The sequence below is a fragment of the Bos javanicus genome, chromosome 16, assembly GCF_032452875.1.
Source record: "Bos javanicus breed banteng chromosome 16, ARS-OSU_banteng_1.0, whole genome shotgun sequence".
Taxonomy (NCBI): Eukaryota; Metazoa; Chordata; class Mammalia; order Artiodactyla; family Bovidae; genus Bos; species Bos javanicus.
This window is the reverse complement of record NC_083883.1, coordinates 42,246,323-42,269,989: the sequence shown is the minus strand read 5'-3', so window position 1 is coordinate 42,269,989 and position 23,667 is coordinate 42,246,323. Positions and strand designations below refer to the sequence as shown.

At 53.7% G+C, this 23,667-nt stretch overlaps 2 protein-coding genes across 3 annotated transcripts in view; one reads left to right on the top strand and one right to left on the bottom strand.

Moving 5' to 3' along the window:
* Positions 1–537: 537 nt before the first annotated feature.
* LOC133227770 (ribosomal L1 domain-containing protein 1-like) lies at positions 538–2,329 on the bottom strand. Its single transcript, XM_061382678.1, has one exon. It carries the CDS (start codon positions 2,288–2,290, stop codon positions 842–844), a length of 1,449 nt encoding a protein of 482 aa, XP_061238662.1. The 5' UTR covers positions 2,291–2,329; the 3' UTR covers positions 538–841.
* Positions 2,330–3,292: 963 nt separating this feature from the next.
* Positions 3,293–23,667, top strand: part of TNFRSF1B (TNF receptor superfamily member 1B) — a 35,361-nt gene continuing 14,986 nt past the window's right edge. The window contains exons 1-4 of one of the 2 annotated variants that reach the window (XM_061382676.1): positions 3,294–3,460; positions 20,636–20,735; positions 22,847–22,975; positions 23,376–23,525. In XM_061382676.1, the coding sequence (XP_061238660.1) occupies positions 3,383–3,460; positions 20,636–20,735; positions 22,847–22,975; positions 23,376–23,525 (457 nt within the window). In that variant the 5' untranslated portion in view covers positions 3,294–3,382. Of the gene's footprint in view, positions 3,461–20,635; positions 20,736–22,846; positions 22,976–23,375; positions 23,526–23,667 lie in introns of both variants that reach the window. The other variant, XM_061382677.1, reaches the window with a different exon arrangement.

The following is a 23,667-nucleotide window of genomic DNA, read 5'->3' as shown; positions in this document are numbered from 1 at the left end:
GGGCTATGCTAGCCTCGTCCTCAGTGTGGCCCATGTCTCAGAAATGTGTGGGAACCAGGTAATTTCCCAGTCTCCTGATCAGGAGGTGGGATTTTCCATCCCCCAAGGGTCACTTCCCAGTTTCTCACTCAATGCTTAGAAGCATCATCCTTACCATCCCTGGGGTTGGTGGCCAGAGCAGGGGGTCCCCTGTCTTGCGGCAGTCAGGGAAGAGAATAAAGTCCTGCCCACCCTGCCCCTGCCGAAATACCCTGTGTGCTAGGGGCAAGGACTCCTGGGGCTAGTGGAACTTTTTTGTCACTTAGGGCTGGTCCTGGTATTAGAAGCCCTGGCACTCAGAGTGGCAGCTAGAATGGATGCTCAGATGTAAACTCCAGGGAAACCAGCCTTTGTGGCCCTTGGCCTGGGCCAGGCCCCTCTGGGCCCCCACAGCTTCCTGGACAGTTTTCTGTCCCAGTCTCTGTTTTTTTTTTTTTTTTTTTATCTCATAGGCTTTATTCAAGTAAAACACCGACAAGATCTGGAATGCCAACAGTGTATCGTGAAACAAATGTGACACTTTAATAATAAAAAACACAACCACGAAGAAGCACTATACTTTCCCTCTATTACATTAGCAAATACACAGAAGAACAACAAAATAAATGGACCTACTTCCAACCACTGGTTCTCATACACCCATGAATATTTATCAGAATTACTTGCGGAGGTATTAAAAAATATACTGAAGTCCAGGTAGGCCTCACTCTGAGGTTGCAGCAGGGGTCAGAGTCAGAACCCAGGTATTTTTTTTTACAAGCTCTTCGGATAGCTGAGTTTCCTGCTGGTTGAGTCTCTGATTTTAGGTTGACTGGGGTACTTTGGGTTTTTTGGGTCGCTGTGTCAGGGTACGGGGGGCTTTTTTCACAGAGCTACTAGCAGTGGTGAAGAACTTGGCCTCTGGCTTTTTGGGAGTCTGTCTTGGGTCTTTTTTCCCCAGGGAAGAGTTTCTTTCTTTCTCCACCTCTTCTTTGACTCTGGCCTTCTTCCCTGGGCCTTTCCCTGGGGTCTTGGGCTCCGCAGCTATTGGGGTCTCCAGGGCTGGGGAGGCCTTTCTCTTCTTCCCACGAGCTGTGTTGGGACCAGGACTCTTTTTCGGAGACTTCTTTCCTATTGCAGCCTTTTGTATCTTGGTGCTTCCTGCAGCTGGAGTTTCCTTCAATGGCACCAGCAATGGGATTTCATCTTCAGAATCATCTTGTGCTTTAGGAAGGGCGCTCACCCCACTGGTTTCCTCCTGGGGTGCAGGGTCCTGGGTTGGAACGCCCCCAGTTTTGGGGGCCACTGCATCGGTTGTTGGGGCAGGTTTGGCCTTTGCAGCCTGCTTCAGAAGCTTCTTTTCTTTCTTCTCCTGCTGTCTTTTAAGAGCTCTTTCTGTCTTCTTCCGGCTTTTCTTTGATACCTTTTTCAACAGGTCTCGTGTGCGGAGTCCCTTGGCTTCACCCTGACTGCTGACAAAGGAAGAGAAGACAGGCAGGGAAACCGACCGCTCAGTCTTCACGAACAAGAGCTTCACGCTCTCCCACTTCTCTGGCAGTTTCTGCGAGAGACTTTTCGCAACAGCAACGACATTTTCAACGATGTGCTGAATGGGCATCCCTGTGTGACCGATGCGGATAGTGCTGCAAGAGCCGCTCTTAGAGATGTTTAAGACAGTTCCCCCAATGCAGTCGTTGATCTCTCTAGATAAAGTCTTGGACTGAAGGTTTACAGATACTGGAACCTTCTTTCTGTTGTAGAAATGCCTCCCCAGATGTGAGGGCAAGAGCCGCCTGATTCTGGCATCTGTAATGAAGAAGTCAAAACTACCCAAGAGGCGGAGCTTGGCTTCATAGGCTTTATATTCCTTTTTTAAAGTTCGGAAGGGGATAATCTGAGAAATGGTTTTGATCCCATGGGTGTTTAGAAGCTTCTTATAATAACGTTCTGTCTGTTCAGAGCTTAAATTTGGTTCATCTTTGGTAAATAAACAAACGTCTGCTAAATCTGATCGAATACCATGAGGCAAAGACAATCTGACCCTCAGTTCTTTACTTGGAATTTTCCATAATACCACCATTAAAAAGAAATTTTCATTCTCATTCAGAAGTAATCCATTTGCGTTTTTCCTGGATCTGGAATGTGCCAACAGAGCCTCCACTGCCTTCTTAACCTGCTCTTCGTCCAGCTGCTCCGGGCCGGGCGGGGTCTCTGGAGTCGAAGCTGAAGTCTCGGGTGAGGTCGACGGTGGGTTAGAAGCCGAAGCCTCCATGTCGCCCTCACCGCGTGGAGACTCGCGTGCCGACCCGGGAACTCCCAGTCTCTGTTTACTCGTTTGCTACCAGGACTGGGGACTCAAGGAGGTCAGGGAAGGGCCAGGCTCACTCTGAGGAGGATATGAAGAATGTTTAAGGATAAACGAGCAGATGAAGAATAGAAGTAACAGCTAATATGCACACAGAGCTTACTAAGTTACTTAGATACTTACATTATAAATTTACATGCATATATAATATATATATATAGTTGCTCAGTCCTGAGGGACTGTATGCAACCCCATGGACTGTAGCCTGCCAGGGTCCTTCTGTCCATGGAACAAGAATACCGCAGGAATACTGGAGTGGGTTGCCATTTCCTCTCTAGGGGATCTTCCTAACTCAGGGATTGAACCTGTGTCTCTTGCGTCTCCTGCATTGCCAGGCAGATTCTTTACCGCTGAGCCACGAGGGAAGTCCAATACATACTATAGTATGTTTACTCCATAACTTTCAATCTTCAGACTATCTCTTTGAGGTTAATGCAGAGATTCAGACTCAGGTGGGCCGACTCTAAAGTCTAAATGAGCGAATAATCTAGGACGCCCCTAGCTGAGCTCGTGTCAGTTTTGTGCGATATTTTCCCCCAATTGTGCCCCACTCCTCCACGAGAGTGGAGAGCCTGACGCGGGTGGGAGGGGTAGGTGGACGAGGGCAGGTCGGCAGGCAAAGCCTCGGGGCAACCACAAGCCTGGTAGGAGCCTGTCTCCCGTGAGGGTTTCCCGCGCCACCTCTGGGAAGCTTGATTCTAACAGGAGGGGATGTTAGAAGGAGATTGCAGGGTCTCGGCGGGCGGGGAGTGGCTGGCGCTGGAGGTCCGAACCCAGCGCCGAGGCGGGCAAACTCCGGTGAGTGTCCGGGCTGTGGTGCAGGGCGGCCGGCGCGGGGCGGGTGCAGGAGGAGGGCAAGGAGGTGTGTCCGCGCGCGGTCCCGCCCCCCGGCCTGTCTGGGGCCGCGCACCGGCTTTCGCTTTCAGTCAGAGGCGCCGAGGCAGCGGAGCGGGAGCGGACGCTCAAGGGCGCGAGGGCTTGGCCAACCCGCCCGCACCTATGGCGCCCACCGCCTTCTGGGCCGCGCTGGCGGTCGGTCTGCAGTTCTGGGCCGCGGGCCGCGCCGTGCCCGCCCAGGTAGGTGACTCGCGCGCCCCCGCGGGAGGCGGCATCCCACCCACCCCCGGGTTGGCGCGCGTCCCCCGCCCCCGGGGTGCCCTGACACAGGAGCTGGACTCCGGGCCGTGGAAACAGGATCAGACGCGCGCGCCTTTGGAGACCTTAAGGGGACCTCGGGTTTGTCACACGTGCGCCCGAGGTCCGAGGTCTGGAACTCTGGACACCGCGGTCGGGGATCGCACCCTGGTCCCTCCGTCAGCGCAGCCCAGGGCGTTGGTGGCCAGCCAGCGGGCTCTGGACAGATCCCAGACAGACTCTGGACCCCAGCTCCCGTTACCCCTGCGACCCCTGCCTTCCCCAGGGTGGGTTTGGGGTGAGGGTAGGCGGTGAACTGTAGTGGGGCGCTGTCCCCACTGCAGATGCCCGGCACCTTCTTCAGAAGACTTCCTCCTCTTCTGGGCAATGCTTTTATTTTTTCTTAGAAATACTGGGGCTGTGCCTCTAAAAGAATAGGGCAGGTGTGCAGTAAGTGCCTAATAAGGGCACATTCAGACTATGGGCTGTCTTCCGAAACCTTTGCCCAGACCCCACTTCAGAGTCTGCCCTGTCAGGAAGATGCTGTCCTAGAGTTCCCCTGGTCTGACCTCCCTGAGGATCTGGGGACAAGGGTGGACTTCTGGGCTGGTTGTCAAGACTGACATGATCTCTAAGGGGCTCCAGGAAAACAGAGAGAGCAGAGACCTCAGAGCTGTTATTCAGTACTGACTGCACTCACCAGACAGCAAGGGAGAGTGTGCAGAGGACTGCTCCTCCTTTGCCCTTTGTGGCTGGTAAGACTGAATGGCTCCATTTTGCAGAGAAGGAAAACTGAGGCTCAGCAAACTCCTTGTATTTCATAGAAGGGCATGGGAGGGTGCTCTTCCCTTAAAAAGGACATCTCTTCCTTTCCCTTCTTGGCAAATGAGCAGGTGTGCCTTCATCCCTTCTCACGATCTTATGGATGGGTGTATACTGACCCGTCTGGACATCTTTACCAGGGAAGAAAGTAGGAGGTGGTATTGACTCATGTGAGGTGACTCACAGGCTAAGGCTAAAGATACCTTAGAGTCCAGTTCTCCAGGGCAGAGGATGGAGGCTGTCAGATCAGAACTGACTCACATTTGGTGTGGGGGCGGGTTGCTGCCCCAGAGATTGTTGTGTAAACAGAGGAGGTCAGGAGAGTCCCAACTCTGAGACCTGAGTATGGATGCCCATGGCTGTGGTCCCCAGCCTGCCTGCAGGGTACCAAGACTAGGGGCATTGTCTGCCTCACCAAAACTGGATCATGGGAGCTCCTGGGGGGAAAGGGCGTGGGGCTTCTCTTCCGGACAGTGGCCACTCGTCCTGGAGTTGTTAGAGGGCTTTGCCTGAGTCTCTCGCTTCCCTCCCCTGTGACCTGCTCCCATATCAGCTTGTTCCCTCCTTCCCAGGATTGTCTCATCGCTGGGGCAACCATCCTCAAAGTAGAGCACCTCTCTCCTTGCCTGAGAAGCAAAAGGCCCCCAGTAGCCAAGGCAGAAACTGCTCTCCCCTCCACCCGACCTGCTGCCCCTGTGTCTCAGGCCAGGGCGAGTGAGGCATCTGGGTATTTCATGGTCGTTGTGTATCTTCACACTCCGTGCTGTCCCCTCTCCATGGTAACCCCTACCCCATCCTTCAGGGTCTTTTACACATTTCCCCCTATCCCTATCCCAAAGCCTTTCCTGAGTTTCCCAGTTGAATTTGATGAACTGCTTTTAGAACTCCCAGCCCTTCATCTCCCTTGCGGAGAGACGTCATTCTATTTTTTAATCTGGTGTTTTATCCACCTCAGTAGATGGAATGTTCCTTGAGGACAGGTTCTGTGCAATCTTTCTCCTTATTATTAGCACCACCACAACACCTTTTTTTCGAATACCCACTGAGTGCCAGGTACTAGGCTTTGAATTTAATTGCAGAATCTTGCTGAAACCTTCCTTATAGCAGCTCCTAAAAGGGGGTCTTCCCATTTAGAGATGTGGAAACTGAGTCTCCGAGAGGTTATGGCATTTCCCAGGATTGTAGAACTGGAGGGTAGGGGGTGAGGAGATTTGAATACAGGTCTCTCTGATTCCAAAGCCCTTCTCACTCTACTCTCCCTGTGCCTGTGTCCCCCTCCTGCCCCCAGTCGGGTCCCTGGCACTCAGTGATGTCCAATTATATTGGGTGTAACAGAGGGAGTTGCAGAAAGAGCCCCAAGGAGACTTGAACTGACTGCAGGTGCAGGAGAATCACTTTGCCAGCTGGGTTTTTGCTTCCTTTAAAAGCTGTATATGCCAGCTGGTGTGAAATGCATCATTCATTCATCTAGTCATTCATTCATTCAACAAAGAAATGCCAGTAAAGCTGACAGGTTAGGTGGGTGATTGGTGCCGACTGATGGGGGTGGGCAGGACCCCAGCTGTCTAGCTTTCTGTTGTTGCTGGGAGGGGGCTGAGGGGACCTCTACCTGCTGGGTGACCTACCTTCCCCTGGAAGTCCTGAGGCTGAGGGGTCTCTGTTTGCCTTATTATTATTATTATTATTTGCTTGGGGCCAGCTTGAATTAGGGGAGAGGTTGGGGGCCCCCAGTTTGGCCTAGAGATATCAGCCTTTGGTGGCGATGGGTGATCCAGGGTACCTGCTGTCCTAGGATGTCCCTTTGCCCCTGTCTGAGATCCCAGAGGGGAACCTGCTTGCTGGCTGAGGATGTGGCCCTCACTGGTCCTGGGGCCTGGCCCAGTGGCTCCTGGAACACTCTTCTTTTCCAGGGCTGGGAGACATTTACGGTCTTGACCATCAGGGCTTCCTGGAGGAGTAACCAAGAAGAATGGAGGGGGAGAGTTGTACTGCCATCCGTTGGGTGTTTGCGTGTGTGTTACCTTCAGCTCTACATATCAGCTTGGTTCTAGCTTTATACAATGCTGGCTGCTTTTCTGTTGTTCAAATGTGTGACACACACACCTGCCTGAAGCCCTTTGCACTTGCTTCCCCTTTACCTTGAATGCTTCCAGTGTTCTCCTGTGGTCTCATTCCCGTACTTCCTTCTGCTCAAATGAATTCTTCTCAGGGGTGCCTTTTCTGGCCAACTTACATACAAACTCCCCTCCAGATACTCTCGCTCCCATAATCTGCTTTGTTTTTTTATATAACACTCCTGGCCTATTAAATTTCTTTCACTTGCATTGTGTCTTTCTACTCGAATGTTAAGTCAGGTGTGGGCAGGGACTTGTTCACTACTGTAGACTCATAGCCTAGAAGAGGATTTCTCATTCTCAGTGCTCTTGACATTTGGGCTAGGTGGTTCTATGGGAGTTGTCCTCTGAGCTTTAGGATGTTTAGCAACGTCCTTGACCTCTACCCTCTAGATGCCAGCAGCACTCACCCTTCAGTTGTGACAGTTGGAAATATTCCGATAGGGTTTCCCTGGTGGTCCAGTGGTTAAGACTGCGCTTACACTGCGGGAGGCGCAGGTCTGATCCCCGGCGGGGTGACTTTTGCCTGCTGTGAGGCTCAGCCAAAAAAAGAAAAAAAAATGTCTCCAGATACTGCAAAATGTCCCCTGGGGGAGAAATTACCCCAGTTGAGAATCACTGGCTTAGAACACTGGCTGACATGTAATTAGTGCTAAAAAATATTGACTTAATGTCCGAAAATATTCCTCTGACCTTTGTAATGACCCTGTGTTTTGAATGAGATGGCTGAGTTTGAAGAGCCAGTGGTGGCAGGCGGGGCTGGGCTCCAGTTCGTCTCCTCTCTGGGGTGATTCTCTGGGCTTTTCCTCTGCTAGGTCTGCTGAGGCTAGCAGTGCTCTCCCCAAAGTGCTCACCTGCCCACATCCCCCTCTCGGCTCGTGACAGGGCCACCCACTGGCAGTGACTCAGGAACCCAGGAAGCATGTGATTTGCCCGGAAGCAAGCAGGGAGGGAAGCCAGGGGTTTAGGATAGAGAGAGGGGTGCTACCAAGGGAAACAGGAACAAAGCAGAGATGCTGTGACTCCTGCTTCCGGACATCCCATCAGGCCCCACGAAAGCAATATTGATGACTTAGCAGAAGGGCCCCGGCCTCAGAGGTGGACAGACCTTGGCTCACCCGTTACTTTGCTGTTTATAGACTGTGTGACCTTGACGTATCTGTCCATCTATGGACGCCTGCCTTTGTATTCCCATCTGTAAAATGGGAATGACCCCCCACCTCTCTGGCTGGTTGTCAGGATTAACAAGTGCTTTCTAAGTTGTGCAGCCCATTGGCAGTTGTTAGAGCATCTGTGGCTTTGCTGGACCTGGGAGTCCCCGTGGAGTCAGATTCCCAGGATCCCGTGGTAGGGATGGCAGACCTCCATGTGCCCAGAGCTCCTGCCCAGAAAGAACAGTTTCCCTCCTGCCCGCCTTCTAGCTATGCTTCCTGCTCAAGACCCCCTTCCTGGGGCTCCTCACACCACCTGCCCAACTGCCTGGCCTCAGGAGCCCGGTGTGTGGCAAATGCTATGGGGTCAGGAAATCCTCCCCACCCCCTACTCCTTTCAGTGAGTGACAGGTGCTGGATCTCATTTGAGGGTGAACAAGGGGGACATGGGGCATAGAATAGGGGAGTCTTATAACCTTGCTGTGGAGAGGATGCAGAAGGCCTCGACTTTCTCACCATCAGCAAGATGGGCATGGGATGACTCCAGACTGCCTTTAAAATCTCTTCCATCTCTGACCTCTGCAATCTGGAAGATTCTGTTTACTTGTAACCCTGAGAATGGGAAGCCCTGTGAAGGCTCTTCTACGGTCATGCTGTCCACGACTGCCATTCTCCAAGTGGCTTCTGAGGTAGCAGGGCCCTGATAAAGGAGCACTGGCCTGGGGGCCAGGAGACCAGAGTTTCCATCTGTGCACTGAAGTACCAGCTCACTATGTGACCTTGATCGGGTTACTTAGCCTCTCTGGGCCTAAGCACCCCTATCTCTATAAAACCTAACAGCACTGATCCTAACACACTCTTGGAGTGCTGGAGAAGCATCAGCTTTGTGCTTGACACAGGCCACAGACTGGGGGTGAGGAGGTTTAAGAGTTTTCCCAGGAAGGAGAGTTCTTCCCTGCCCACCATTAATATCTCTGCTTCTCAATCTCTCTTCTTGCTGACCTCAATCCCACTTGCTTTGGCTGGAATGATTTCCCTGACTCAGGCCGCAGTAGCATCAAGGCTGCTGGTCAGCTTGCAGCCAAGACAAGATGCACAACCCTCAGGCAGAGTAGGCTTCACGGGTTTCTCACCTCCCTACCCCTTACGACCTAGTTAGCCCCTCTTAATGTTCAGGCACTTCGGGGATGAAAGTCTGTGCCGTGGGCATCACTGTGGACCTGCTGCCTGGGAACCTGCAGGTAAAGGGAAGCCTTGAGTGGGGAGAGGGCGTTCCTTGCAGAAGCCTTTGTCCTTGCGATGCCTCTGCACAGCCACCCCCCGGCTCTGAGTTCCCAGACTTTGGGCATGAGCACCCCTCTGCTGAGATGCCAGTTGTGGAGTTGGGACTCTGGAGCCCACAGTTTCCACCGTGTCACGTCGTGAGGTCACAGGTGGTGGTGACATCACTGTGGTTTGGGGCTCTCGAGGTGCGTGCACAGGAAGAGGAAGTGTCTGTTCACGGAGAGGGGTTTGCAGGAGTTGATTTCCGACTGCCCCAAGTTTGAGCAATGCTGGGGGAGGTGGTTGGGGCAGGGCAGCTGTCCAGGAGGCCCCAGCTCTGTCTCTGCCCTGGTGTTGATCGTGTCAGATCGCCCGACCTCTCAGCTTCTGTGTCCTCTTTGCAGGGGAGGAGGGCTTGGAACAGGCTGCATCTCGGTTGTTGCCTGCGGAGGTTGAGGATCACAAAACCACCTTGTGTTACTAGAACAAGACCTGTTAGCTAGCCCATGAGGCTGCAGAGCTCACCTCCCTGGCCCCGGGCAGACCAGCTACCCTCCTACTCTTGGGAGCAGACACTGAGTGGGCATGTGTGGGAACAGTTGGCAGCCCAGGGTGACTTCGAGGGACACAGGTGGATCCCTTTGGCCAGCAAATTGCTGGTCCGTCCCCGGCTTCGGAGCCGGGACCCTAGGTTGATTTAGTGCTCTGACTGAAGATGGGGCAGAAATCCCCAGGGACTTTTGTTTTCCTCTGCCGTCCAGACAGCAGCCCACCTGTCTGTTTCCATCTGAGCCCGGCCCTGTGGTGGGTATGGCTGATGTGGCCACAGGTTCAGGGAATTGAGTGGGCTGGAGGGTGAGAGTGGCTCAGGGAGGGAGTTGGGGCAGGGAGGCTGTGGACAGGCATCTTCCAGGCATTCACAGAAAACCTTCTCCAGTGCCGTTCAGGAGAGATGCCCGAAACTGTGGAAGTGAGCAGAGCGTGGAGCCGGGAGTGGGGGTCCTGGGCCCAGCCGTGGCTTGGCCTCCAGTTTCAGAGGGCTTGGCCAGTTCTCTTCTCCTCTCCGACCCTCAGCGGAGACCAGCACACCTGGCTCAATCCCACTCTAGAGTCCTTCAGTGCTGACTGTTAGATGGGGAAGAGGGGAGATGGTGGGGAGGGTCGGTGACTTTGGGCAGGAGGTGGCCTGCCACTCTGGCTTCCGTTAGGCTCCTGCTCAAATCCAAGGTCTGGACTTGACAGTGACTCTTGAGGAAGGGCCCCAGCATGTGGCTTCAGTTAGCAGGACCCCTGCCAGCATCCAGGGCACCCCTCCCTGCCCTCTCCTGCCGACCCAGAGTCCTGCGTCTGTCTGTCACGCATGCGCAGAGGCTCCAGGTTCATTCAGGTTGTCCCTGGTGAGCCTGTCCCCTCCTGCTCTGCATTCACAAGCCCCCAGTCCTGCTGCTTCCTGTCCTGTCCTCCTGGCTCTCTCAAGCCCCCATCTCCCACCTCATGTCATGATCCCCTATCCTCTCTCCCCTCCTCCATCACCCCATGTCTTCCTGACCTGGCCCCTTGGTCCCTCCCATCTTTTCTTGTCACCTTCCTGACTCTGTCCCCCACATTCCTCTTCCTGCAGTGACCACATGGGATCTTTCTAAAAGCTGAGCCCTGGAGGGTGGGCAAGATTGGGCTGAGTGGATAGTTGGAGGATGGATAGCAGGGAACAGTGGCTAGACCATCCTCAATTAAGCAACAGCCTTGTTAGACTCAGTGATGGTACTTGAGGCTATAAACTCGTGGTGGTTTAGTCACTTAGTCGTGTCCAACTCTTGTGACTCCCATGAACTATAACCCACCAGGCTCCTCTGTCCATGAGATTTCCCAAGCAAGAATACTGGAGTGGGTTGCCGTTTCCTTCTTCAGGGGATCTTCCTGACCCAGGTATCAAACCTGCATCTCCTTTCTTGAAGGCGAATGCTTTATTGCTGAGCCACTAGGGAAGCCCGAGGCTATAGGCTATTCAGGATCAATTGTACAAAATTTAAAAATTTAAACATTGTATCAGCTATAATTTTTGGAGTATTTACTAAGCACTTTACATGTGTTATCTCATTTAATTTTCACAGATGTCCCTTGAGGTATATACTGAGGTTTTTAAGCCTCATTTATTGGGGAAAAAAAAGCAAAACACCTTTGATGCTTCCCTCCAGTAAGGAGTCTGGATTCAAAGTCAGGCATCCTTATCCCAGTGTCCATGCTTTCAGCTACCACATTCATTTTGAATCAGGAGTTGAGGCAACTGGGAGCCACCGAGAGTTTTTGGGTAAGGGAGTGACCAGAGCAGAGGGTGTATTAGGAAGATCACTCAGGCCTCAAGGGAAGGACAGGCTGTTACTATAGTTTAGGCAAGAACTCTGGGCTGATGGAGTGGCAGCAGAACAGGAAGGAAGAATCGAAGTCTTCAGGGAGGAGGTGGGCTTTGGGTTGGACTAAGACCTAGGGTGGAGGCCGAGGACTGGGGAGGAAGGGGAGCTGGCCCTCCCCACCTCATCCTGCAACATGAGGCCTCTCTGGCCTTAACCGTTCCCCTGAAACCTGACTGTGGACCATGTCAGCCCCCTGTGTTCCTGGAGCTCTCGTGGTCAGCCCCAGGTGAGCCTGGCTTCAGTCACGGTGGCCGCCGCTGGGGTGGCCCTAAGCCTGGGTAGGGCTGGCCTGAGCATCTCTGGTATGAAATATGATGAGCCCCACCATTGACAGAGGGGCAGGACTTCTGGGGGCCTGCTTTGCTTGCCTCTGCTGCCAGGACCTCGGGACCTTCTCCCTGGTTTGGTTTTCCTCTCTGTGGTGAGGTGGGGAGAAAAGGGACCCGCCCCTCTGTCACTTCCCTTTGACGACTGGGAGAGTACAGTGAACCCTGAGCTAGGACTGACGGCCAGTGGGTGCTTCGTTGGTGCCAGGCAAGGGTCTAGTGCATCATTTGCCCCCATTGACGTTTGTCCTTGAGGCCACCAGGGGAGGGGTCATCAGTATCATCCCCATTTGATAGGAAAGTCAGTCAAGGCACAGAAGTTAGGCTCTGGGCTCAGGCTCTCAGCTCACTAGAGGCAAAGCCAAGAGTCCACCCCAGATGGCTCCCTCCAAGCCCAGCTTAAACTACCACCTGGATGTCACAGTGGTTGCAGCAGCCATGAGGGGCTCTGCCAGCCTGAGGACGCCACCCTCTCTCTCTACATATATGCCCATTTCCTGCCCAGTTCTCATGCTGTAGCCCCAGCTCATTTCAGCTAATGGGAAACGAAAACTTTTGCTTCTGTTAAACAATTCAGCATCTATTAGGTCCACCCTTCCCACACCCCACCCCACTGTGGGCTGTGCGCCGGGCTGGGCGTAGAGCCATGAGTAATAAAAACCTAACGAGTAATGCTCAGTTTTTACTGCTGCTGGGCACAGTGCTGAGCACTCCACACGCCTTGGCCCAGTGAATCATAACAGTCCCATGAGGTGGGCACTGCTTTTGTTCCCATTTCAGAGATGGTGAAACTGAGGCTGGTGAGTGACAGGGCTGGGACAGAAATCTGATATCTTGCTCAGAGCTCACACTAGAGGGTGCAGACACAGTGGGAAGATACAGGGAAACAAATAATTTAACCAAGAAGTGGTCTGGGCAGTAGAGAGATAAACCCAGGTTGTCACTGGAGCCCTCAGGGAACCTCTGACCCCCAGAGAAGGTTTCCTTGAGAATCTGATAGTGGAGAGGACTTTTTTTTTCCTGGAGTGTCAATTTTACTTTACAATTTTGAGGAAAAGCATTATTTTCACATTAAAACTAATCTATAGCTAACACAGTGCTGTAAATCAACTGTTCTCCAATAAAAATTTTAAAAAACCAAAAAACAAACATATGTATTATGGCATGACATAGAAAAGTTTCATGGTAAAACATAAGACTTAAAAATTTCATCTTGTTAGAGCCAGCATATTTGAACCCCTTCCTTAGATTACTTTTCTTTCTTTTCCATCAAGGTATCCTTTGATGGAAAAGTCTGAGTAGTGTTGATATAGTAGGCTTGGCAGTTAAAGAGACCTGATTTTTAGGCCTGACTAGTGGAGAGGACTCTTGAAAGAAGCCCAAGAGTTGGCCCTGCACTGGGGGTGGGCAGGATCCTGGGGCAGAGGGAGCAGCAGGAAGGGGCATGGAAGACGGGGAGGGAGCCAGAGGGGACAGTGCGGGGTGAAGACTGGGTAGGAGATATTGTCATGGCCTGGGCAGTGACCCCCAGACACCAGGCTGAGAACATTGAGCTCGGGCCAGACTTGGCGTAGGAAGGTGACATCGGGTCTGTCTGGAAAGCCTGGGGACCAAGAAAGAGTAAGGAGGTTGTAGGTGGCAGAGAGATGCTGAAGGCGGGGCCGAGAGAGATTGAGGAGGTGATATGGCCTGTCCTGGGGGGTGTGTGTTGGGGGGATGGAAAGGGTTGGGGGTGCTTTCTGCAACTAGACTGAGGGTTCCTTAGAGGCAGGGACCACACCCTGGTATCTTTCTACCCTGGTGCTTAGCACAAAGCGTGGCCCCAAGAACCGGATACCAGCCTGGGCTTCCTGTCTGCCCCCAGCTCACTTCTAACGCGACATCACAGGCAGTGGGCCAGGAGTGGGATGTGTCACCCGGGGCCGCCGCCTGTGATGTGGTCGGTCCTCCTGACGCAGGTGCCCCGTGTCTCCGTGACGGCAGACGAGCCTCCACCGCCTGGCTCCGGCGTCACCGCCCTGTAGGCTGCACCCCGAAGTCCGCGGGGCTCCTGAGCATCCCCTAAGATCTAGGCCCAAATGGCTCTGCCGTGTCTCACTGTGCATCGAGGCCCCCAGGGACCTGCCATGGAAATGATATGGTTTCTTTATTGGTTGAAACCGGTTTCCATCTGTGCGCGGATCCCTGGGTCCTGGGGCAGATACTTCCTCTGTTCCCCAGGCTGTGCTGTCTGCCCTGGGACCCTGGAGACCCTTTTGCCTTGCTCACTGTGTGTTCTCTGGAGAGTCACTCTCCCTCTCTGGGCCCCTCCTCTGTAAAATGAGGCAGCAAGAGAAGATGCCGGGGCTCAGACTATCTGAGGACACTGAGGGAGGTGTGGCTGAAACTAGCTCCTGTCTGCTTCTTCTTAGCTGCATGGTCCCAGACATGGTATCAAATCTCTGGAAGCCTCTGTTTCTGCATCTCTAAAATGGGGTGATGCTGACCTCATTGTGTTGGTTCAGAGATTAAATAGTGCCTGGGAATGTCCCCAGCACTGTCTGCACACAGTAGGTGTTTCTCCTGGGTCTGAACAGCCTCTTGTTCTTCCTGCTCTGTGAAAAAGAGAAGTTTTGAGGGGCATGTGCTACTCTGCAAGCCTGAAGCTTCCTCTGTGGCTTCCTCCCCCATCACGTCCTCTTCCTGGTCTCACTGTGCCCAGGGATGCTCCCGGGGGAGGCTGGGAGTCAGACCCCTTCGCAAGGGTACTGGCATTTAGGGTGAGGGGGGGGGTCTCCAGAAAATCAAGAAGGCTTGGAGACCCCCACAATGCTGCATCAGTATGCTGGCAGGAAGGGCCGAGTGTCTGTAGATTTTGTGCTTTCAGATGACACAGTCTTGGTGGCAGCCTCTTCTTCCTCTTCCCCAAGGCCTGTCCTTCTCTGCCTTCCCCTCTCACAGTCTATTTATAAATAGGAGAAGGAGCTGGGGGCCCCCACCTTGGGGTGCCTACAGAGTCTTGTTCAGGGAGCAGGGAGGCAGGAAGTCAGCTGGTACAGGGTTGCCCAGTTCCCCAAAAGAGCGCGCTGACTCAGGCTCCAGAATCAGAGGGACCTGCCTGGTGCCCTGGCCCTGATGTTGCTGGGTGGGCCACAGTGCATTGCCCGTCTTGCCCTGGTCTCCCTCCTCAGGCCCGGCTAGCTGCCATTTCTGGTCCTCTAGGGTGAGAGTGGGAAGGAGTAGGGAGGGGAGGGAGCAGAGTGGAGAGAATTCATGCCTCACTCACCAGCTAAGTCTGGTCCTTCTCTAGCTTCGCCCTCCTGCACACCTCTGTAGCTTGCCTCCTTTCAAGGACTCACAGCCACATCCCTGTCCCTTAGCCTGGACACTGTCCTCTGGCCACTTAATGGGCCCCTGGGCTTTGGCCACTTGCCCAAACTCTTTATTTTGGGGTCCCCTCACTGCTCCAGGTGAGGTCCTCTTGAGTAATGGCCCTTGGAGGCCACCTACATCGAGCTTGCCTTCTCCTCCCTCTGCCCCAAGGAGGCTCACTCCACTGTCCCACAGCTGACCTGCTATGGTCTCCTGATCTTAGGCTTCTTGAGGAATGGGCCAGGGCCAGCCTGAGGGTGACCACAAAATTCCAAGGGTCACAGGTCTACTTCCCCAGACTTCCCTTCTAGGAGGGAAGGAAGCCCACATGGGCTGCCCAGCACTTCACCCGAACTGGGTAGCCTGCTTCCAACAACTTGTCCTTGCCTTGCCTGATCTCAGCTGAAACCAAGGCAGAGAGTGCCCACTTCCAACATGCCATCTGACACAAGTCCACACTGTGTGCAGACCCTGAGAGTTTCCCCTGGGTCTCCTGGGAGTCTGGGAGAAGATGATGGACCCCAGTTAAGACCCCCTGACCTGTATGCCTATGATAATCCAGGGAGGAGGAGACAGGCAAGGTGTTATGTCAGCATTTTACAGATGACAGTGTTGAGGCTCAGAGAGAGTAAGTGATGCTCCTAGGACCAGCTCATGCATCCAGACCCTCTGAACTGAGGCCACTATTACTCCTGTGATGCTAGGTGTCTGTGTGCCTGGGAGGATGGACATCTCCAACTCCCCTCCTTCCAGAGGCCACATGCTCAAGCTGTCCTCACCTGGGAGAGAGTTTGAGGGACAGAGCTGGGCTGGGAAGCCCACCTCCCAGCCCTCAGTCTTGCCTGATATCCCAGCCCCTACATCCCAGATCGTTCAGTTTTTCCATCTCTCACATGGGTGGCCCACCCACCCACCCCATCCTCCTGAGGTCTTGGGAAGAGGCTGAGCTTTTTGACACCCATCTTTAAGAAAGCAGAGCTAGGGCTTCCCTGTGGCTCAATGGTAAAGAATCCGCCTGCCAATGCAGGAGACATGGGCTTGATCCCTGGTCTAGGAAGATTCCACATGCCTCAGAGTAACTAAGCTTGTGTGTCATAACTAGTGAGCCTGTGCTCTAGAGTCCGGGAGCCGCAACTGCTGAGCCCACATGCTGCATCTGCTGAAGCCCGAGGGCCCTAGAACCCGTGATCTGCAACAAGAGAAGCCACTGCAATAAGAAGCCCACAAACCACATCTAGAGAGTGGTCCCTGCTTGCCACACTAGAGGAAAAAGCTTGTGTAGCAACAAAGACCCTGCATAGCCAAAAATAAATAAAAAGTTAAAAAAAAAAAAAGCCAGAGCTGGAAAGAGCTTAGAACTTCAACTAGGCCACACAGCCGTTTTACAGATGAGGAAACTGAGGCACAGAGAAACCTGTTACCACCCAGAGTAGGGGAGCTGCCTGAGTGGGGGAGGGAATACCTTTGGGGTGGGCCCTGTGGCAGGGAGGGTTAAGATCCAGTCTTCCTGGGGTGGGGAAGAAACACATGGCTGGAAGTTAAGAGACCTCTTTGAGGCTCAGTTTTCTCATCCGTGGCTTGGGAATAATAATAGTACTGACCTCACAGCGCTGGGCAGAGGAGTCAGAGGGACAGCTCTACACGAGGCAGACTTTCAGGACCAGGTGCTGCTGTATCTGTCTCCTAGCGCCCTCGCCCCGTCCACCGTAGTCTTGCTGCCTGGCCCTCTGGCTGTGCATGGAACACACGGAGCACGTCCTCGCTGGAGCCCCTCGTCTCGCCTTGCTTTCCCTTCTCCTTAGCTCCTGCTACCACTTCCCATTTTCCTCCGTGCATGTCTGTGTCTCCCCCACTAGAGCCCAACTTCCTGGGGCAGGGACTTGCATGTGTTTGATGCTGAGTGCCCGCCACCTAGAACCACCTGCGTGCCATGTGCTTGTTGAACGAATGAACGTTTCCTCCTTGGCCCATGTCTTTCTCCACCAGTAAATGGGAGGTTGTCTGAGATGATCTCTAAGGTTCCAGCTCAGTCCATCCTGAGCTGCTGTGCCTCCATCCTGCCCCCACTTCTGGGTCCTGTTCCCCTCATCATTGGCTCCCACGTGTCCCTCTAGCACCTGGCAGAACCGTGGATTAGCGGGGCCAGCCCTCCCTGCTCACAGACTCTTACCTTTGAGCGTTTGGTGGCCTTGCTCCTGCTTGCTCCTGAGAGATCAGAAGCCCGATGACTCAGGCAGGTCTGAGCAGCGCCCAGTCTCAGATGCTGGAGGTCCCTGCCTGCTGCCGGAGACTGGCTCTTCTGAGGTTCCTGCGTGGTCACCTGGGAAACCAGCTCAGAGCTGAAGTCAGAGGATGTTGGCCTGAAGCTGAGGGAGGTCCCCTGCACTGGTGTGTGTGTGTGAGAGAGAGAAAGAGAAGGACTGAGAGAGAGAGAGTGCCCATGTGAGCCAGCGCCCACATGAGCCAGCGCCCACGTGAGCCAGTGCTTCAGGCTCTGCTCAGCATGAAGGTGGATGAACAGGAGCTGGTGGCACGGTGGTGACTCAGGGCAGAGGGCAGATCCCGGGAGCTGGCCCCTTCAGCTGTCCTGAGGAGGGGACCAAAGATTTCTCCAGTGGGACCACAGCAAGGGTCACATCGGATCTCCACCTCTCCCCTCCCAAACCTCAGACATGTGACTGCATCTCCCTGAGCTGTGAAATGGGCACACACCTGCTAAAGGGTGGGAGTGGGATCTTAAAAAGTGCCTGCAGCCAGGCCTGACAAATAGTTCCTAATGAGTATCCAGTTTTTTCATGTCAAAAAGCTGAGAACCTGGAGGAGTGATGGAGGCACATGGTGGGAGAGGGTTTGGGTGGTGCTTGGAGTCTTGGGTCTGTGTCCAGGAAAGCGGAGCTTGGGCCCCCCAAGAGAAGGGAGGCAGGTTGGGGGTGGCGGGCATGTGGCCTTGGGTGCATCACTTCACCTCTGGAGCATCTGTGAAGTGTTGGGGAGGAGTCTCTCTGTGGGTGGAGCATGTGCAGTTGCTCCTGGGACGTAGAGGAGATGGAGCTGCAGACCCCGATGTGAAGCTGCTCTGAGGCCTGAGGTGGATGGAGTGTGGGCCCTAATGGCCCCTTGTGCACAGTCCTGCCACCAGCCAGGCCCTGGCATTTCCTTTGGGAAACCCTGGGAGGTGGGTTTGCTTCTGTCTCCATTTTCCCATCTGTGAAATGGGTACAATCAGATGTGCCTTACACATTGGATGTTAGATTCATCCTTCTTTTCTTCCTTCTCGTTCTCCTTCCTCCTTCCTTCCTTCCCTCTATCATCATCTCTCCCTCTCTTATCTATCTATCCATCATCCCTCCATCCATCATCCATTCATCATCTGTCTTCTCCAATCTCCCCCTAAACACACACACACACACACACACACACACACACACACGGTCACAGGTCACCCACCTGTTAAATGGGTGGTTGATCCTCATCAGTGAGGTCCAGGTTTTTACTCGGGGACACAGTATTTTGAAAGGTCAAGTCTGCTAAGCATGCTGAGTGAATCCAGTACTAGCCAATTCATTTCCTCATTTTAAAATGTCAATCAGGCTCTCCTGTGTGTGGATGTTGTGTGGCTCTGAGCCTCCCCAACCCTAGACAAAAGAACTGGAAGCTTGCATAGCCCTAAGTTTCCCAGAGGCTGCTCACCATGTTCTGGGGGCCTCCAAGGACCCTCAGCTTTTACAGCTGCTTTGCTGACCTGAGGCCCAACTTGCAGGGCTGTGCTTTGGCCTGGCCTCTGCTCTAGTGAGCAGGGCAATGGAGGGAGTGACCTTTTGTCCCGCTCTGCAAGGGGCTTTCTGTTCCTCATTGTTTAGCCATGACATGGCAGTAATTTTTTTTTTTTTTTGTCCAAGAGAATAAACAGGCGTCAAGATGACTTAAAGGAGAGCTGACCTCCTCTGCCCGCTCAGGCTGGAGTCAGAGAGGCAAGAGGAAGTGTAGGGAAAATCTTTCATAGCAAGATTCAGACAGGAAAAGACCTGGGATGAGAGGCCTCAGGGAGGCCACTCTGGGCAGTGACCTGGGGGCCCAGGGGGTCCAGCTGCCTGCTTTTGTCCCGGAACCCTTGCCCTGTGGGTGGAGAGAGAGACCAGACTTGGCCGCAGCAGGGCCCTTTCCCGTCAGATCCTCTGGGCCCTGACAGGAAATCCTCCCCCAGGGAGGGCAGGCCTCCCTGGGCTGCATCTTGGGGAGGAGTCCTTCCCCGCTAGAAGCTGCAGGGCCTGTGGCTCTCAGGGCCTGCAGGGGTGAGGGGCTCCCCTAGTTACACTGAAAGTACTTGTAGGGAGGAAGCCCACTGGGTGCAGGGTCCTTGAGACCTGTGCCCACCCCCATGGGGGACAGGGGGCTGGAGGGAAGGAGCTGTGGCTGCTCCCTTTCTCATGGGGGAGGCTGCTGCCTGGGGTGTTCAGTCTGAGCCGGAAGAACAGCAGGCTGCAGTGAGGGGTATGGCGGGGACAGACCAGCCCTCCCATTCCATGCAGTGAATGCACAGGTGAATGTTGGAGTGAAGAGGGCTGCGGGCAGCACAATTCTGTGGTTTTGGGGCTCTCGCAGCCTTTGATCACTGCTCTCCGCCGTGACCCACCCCCGGTCATCTTGCTCCAGCCTGTGTGCCAGTCAGGTTTGCTCAGCTGTGGAGCATCAGAATCACTTGGGCAGGTTTTCTTTTTTTTTCCACAGTACAGCTTTCTGGGTCCACCCCTGGGCGCTGACCCTTTGTTGGGGAAGGAGTTGGCATTATAATAGACCCTTCCAAGGTGCTTTGGAAACATGCAGTGCCATGCAGTCCCCCAGCCACCTCTAATAAGTGGGAGGAGCCCTGAGAAGGAGGTTTGCTTCAGGACCAAACAGGAAAGGGAGAAGCACCAGGACTCTGTGTGTGTGTGTGTGTGTGCGCGCGCGCACACACACGTATGGGTATACACACGTGTACGCACAGGCATCAGAGCAGGCTGGGAGGACAAGAAGGTACCTCATTTCAGCCCAATGAGATGATTGCCAGAAGGGGGCATATTCAGTGTTTAAAGAGAGCCCAGAGCAGGAGGAACCTGAATCAGCCTGGGGGAGTCAGGGAAGGCTTCCCGGAGGAGGCAGTACTCAGCTGGAAGGACGAAGGGATGATTACCAGGTGCAGGAAGAAAGAGGGCAGAACCTAGGCATGGGCACTTTGTGCTGAGCTCTGTGATTCCTTGGAGAAGGAAATGGCAACCCACTCCAGTATTCTTGCCTGGGGAATCCCGTGGACAGGGGAGCCTGGTGGGCTACAGTCCATGCAGTTGCAGAAGAGTGGGACACGACTGAACGACTGAGCACTATGGTTCTCTGTGACCGAGGCCACCACCTTCTGGGAGGCTTCAGGGCCTCACATCTGCCGAGTGTAGGGTTAGGAGCCAGCCCCACCCTCTGGCCAGCTGCCTTGGTGTCTCTGCCTGCAGACATGAGTGTGCTATGCTGAGTGGGGTGAAGGGGAGGTTAAAGAAGGCATCTCTTTTACCTTTATCTGCCCCCCTCACCAAAGGGAGAAGTCCCCACATGGATAGAACTCCAGGAGGGAGAAAGGCAAACACTTGCCGGGCACAGATGGGGATGTGGGAGTCCACGCTGATGTCTGTCCTTCCCTTCCTCCTTCCAGGCTGTGTTTACCCCCTACATCCCAGAGCCTGGAAGCTCATGCCGGCAGCAAGAATACTACAACCAGAAGATCCAGATGTGCTGCAGCAAATGTCCACCAGGTAAGGGGTGGCCGCTGGGGCCCTCGCCCTCAGCCTGGCTGGGTCCCTGGGTGCCGGTGCCCTGAAGAGAGTCAGTGTGTTCGGGGCTTAGGGGGTTAGGGTCATGGCCCTAGACTCTTACTGAGCTCCCTCTGGTTCCATGAATCGACCCCCACGATCGCTCTTGCTTCTGGGCCATTGCACATGTCGTTCTCTCTGCCTTCCCTGGGTGTGCTCCCGTTGATCCTTTAGACCTCTGATGGCCCCCTACTTCAGGAAGCTTGCCCACACTGCCTGGCCAGATTGGGCTCTACTTTTGAGCTCCCACTGGCCCTTGGCAGCCCCCATGGCAGCAGCTCTTTTTACACTGTGATCATGGCCTGGGTCTCCTCTATAGCCCCCACTGTGCACTACTTAGAACAGGGACTGTGTGGCTTGTTCTCTGCTGAATCCCCAGCACCTGGCGCAACACCTGACACATAGAGGTGCTCAGTGCATATTTGATTAAATCAGTGACTGCTGCCCATTTCATAGGTGGTGGACCTGAGGCCTAATCCCAGTTGAGAGAGCCAGGCAGCCCAACTCTGAGGGCTGTCCATCTACTCGTTTGTTTATATATTCATCCCTGTAATGTTTATAAAGCATCTGCTAAGTGTCAGGCACTGAATGCTGGGAACATGACAGAGAGCAGGGCAGGCAAAGTCCTCACCCTCATGGATTTTGCATTCTGACAAGAGCATAAGGCAGATAAACCAATAGAGGAGATAGACGTGTGGTCTGTGAAGGAAACGAGAGGGGAGGGCAGATGGAGGCAGAGTGGGACATGCTGGTCATGGAAGACCTTTCTGAGGAGCTGACTTGTGGGCAGAGATGTGCAGGAGGTGAGTCATGCAGATATACAGGGGGACAGAGGCCCTGAGGTGTTAGCTTGTTTGGTGCACATGGAGAACAGGCAGGCCAGTGTGTGGCCCCAAGTGAGTTAGCAGGGACCATGGTAAGGAGTTTAGATTTTATTCTGCAAGATCTAGAAAGCCATGGGAGAGCTTTGAGCCACTAGCTTGAGATGTGGGCAGGCACAAATGCATCTTTCACCATGGCCATTTTAAGAGATCCCAGGGAAGTGACTTTTCTTTCTTCTATTAACTGGCAAGGTCTCTGTAAGAAGGCACTCGAATAGCACAACAGTGAAGGTGCAGGATAGGAATGGGGCTCAGAAGAGAAACTTCTTCACGGTTTGCCTGGGTGTTCTCAATCCCCAGGCACATCTTCTTTGAGGCCCCCAGGAGTCCCATGGCCTCATCCTTGATAGAATACTAGGGATGGCTGCTGCTGCCTTTTTTTTTTTTTTTTAACCTTTCTCAGATGAAGAATTTCGCCAATTATAAAGAAGAAAAGATAAGACTTCCCTGGTGGTCCAGTGGTTAAGACTTTGCCTTCTAATGCAGGGGTTGTGAGTTCCATCCCTGATCAGGAAGCTAAGACCCCACATGCCTTGTGGCCAAAAAGCAAAGCATGAAACAGAAGCAATATTGAACAAATTCAATAAAGACTTTAAAAATGGTCCACATCAAAAAAAAAATTTTTTTTAATAAGAACTGGTAAACCAGTTCTTACTAAAGTGTTATTGACTGATAATCAGCAGTTCCAATGGTGGAATTCCAGGCACCTGAAAAGAGCAGAAAAGGAAGGGTTAGTCACTTAGTCATGTCCAACTCTTTGTGACCCCATGGGCTATAGCCCACCAGGCTCCTCTGTCTATGGAATTCTCCAGGCAAAAATACTGGAGTGAGTAGCCATTGCCTTCTCCAGGGAATCTTCCCAACCCAGGGATCGAATCTGAATTTCCTGCATTGCAAGCAAGACTCTTTACCATCTAAGCCACCAGGCAAGCCCTAAAAAAGAGCAGAGGGGAAGATATTTTAGGAGCACTTCAGGGTTCAGAGATGGAGTGATGGCTGGCACACGCTAGATGGGAGATGATGCAGGAGTTGAAACTCTTATCAAAGAGCTTCCCAACCAGGCCTCAGAACTCTGGGGCTCTGGAGGACAGAGGATGAGCCTGGGTCCTGTCAGAAGCCACCCCCTGCCCCACTGCCCTCCTCCACCAAGACTCCTGGCCTTCACTTTTTCAGGCTACCGTGTACAGTCTTTATGCAACACGACCTTGGACACCATATGTGCCTCCTGTGAGAGCAGCACATACACCCAGCTCTGGAACTTGGTCACCGCATGCTTTAGCTGCAACTCGCGCTGCAGCTCTGGTGAGTCGGCTCAGAGTAAGGGGTGGGCCCGGGCCTCCTCTCCTGGCCTCTTTGCCCTTGAGCTGGCTGGGCTTATTCTAGACCTTTGTTTTCATGCCCGAGGGCACATGTACAGTATAGCACTTCACTGTTTCTCGTCTTCAATAGCTCCTTGGGGCAGGCAGGCCAAGAGCAGCAGTGGGGGAACGGTGCCCGTTGTTAGAGTTGAGGACATTGTGCCTGAGAAAGTAGGTGTGCTTGTTCATACTGTGACGGAGACTCTGTGGCCAGCAGTCTTTATGCCCCATCTCGAGGCCGGTGCAGAGGTCTGCTGTCTGTGGGTGGTAGGGCTGAGTGGAAAGACAGAGTGAGCGTGGCTGGTGGAGGGAGGCGTGACCCTCGGCCGTCTTCTCCTTTCTAGACCAGGTGGAAACTCAAGCCTGCACAACGAAACAGAATCGCATCTGCACCTGCAAGCCAGGCTGGTACTGCACCCTGGGGAGGCAGGAGGGCTGCCGGCTGTGCGTGGCGCTGCGCAAATGCGGCCCTGGCTTCGGCGTGGCCAAACCAGGTATGGGGCCAGGGCCAGAGGTCCTTGGGGTACCCCCTTGGGTCTCTCCTTCCTAGGAACATCATCAGGGCGGCCGGTTACCCATCTGTCCACTTGTCCCAATTCATTCTTCCCTCCAGCCTTCCTGATCAGGCACGTCCTG

Excerpts from the sequence above, each read along its gene's own strand:
- LOC133227770 (XM_061382678.1), bottom strand. The coding sequence starts at position 2,290 with ATGGAGGCTTCGGCTTCTAACCCACCGTCGACCTCACCCGAGACTTCA.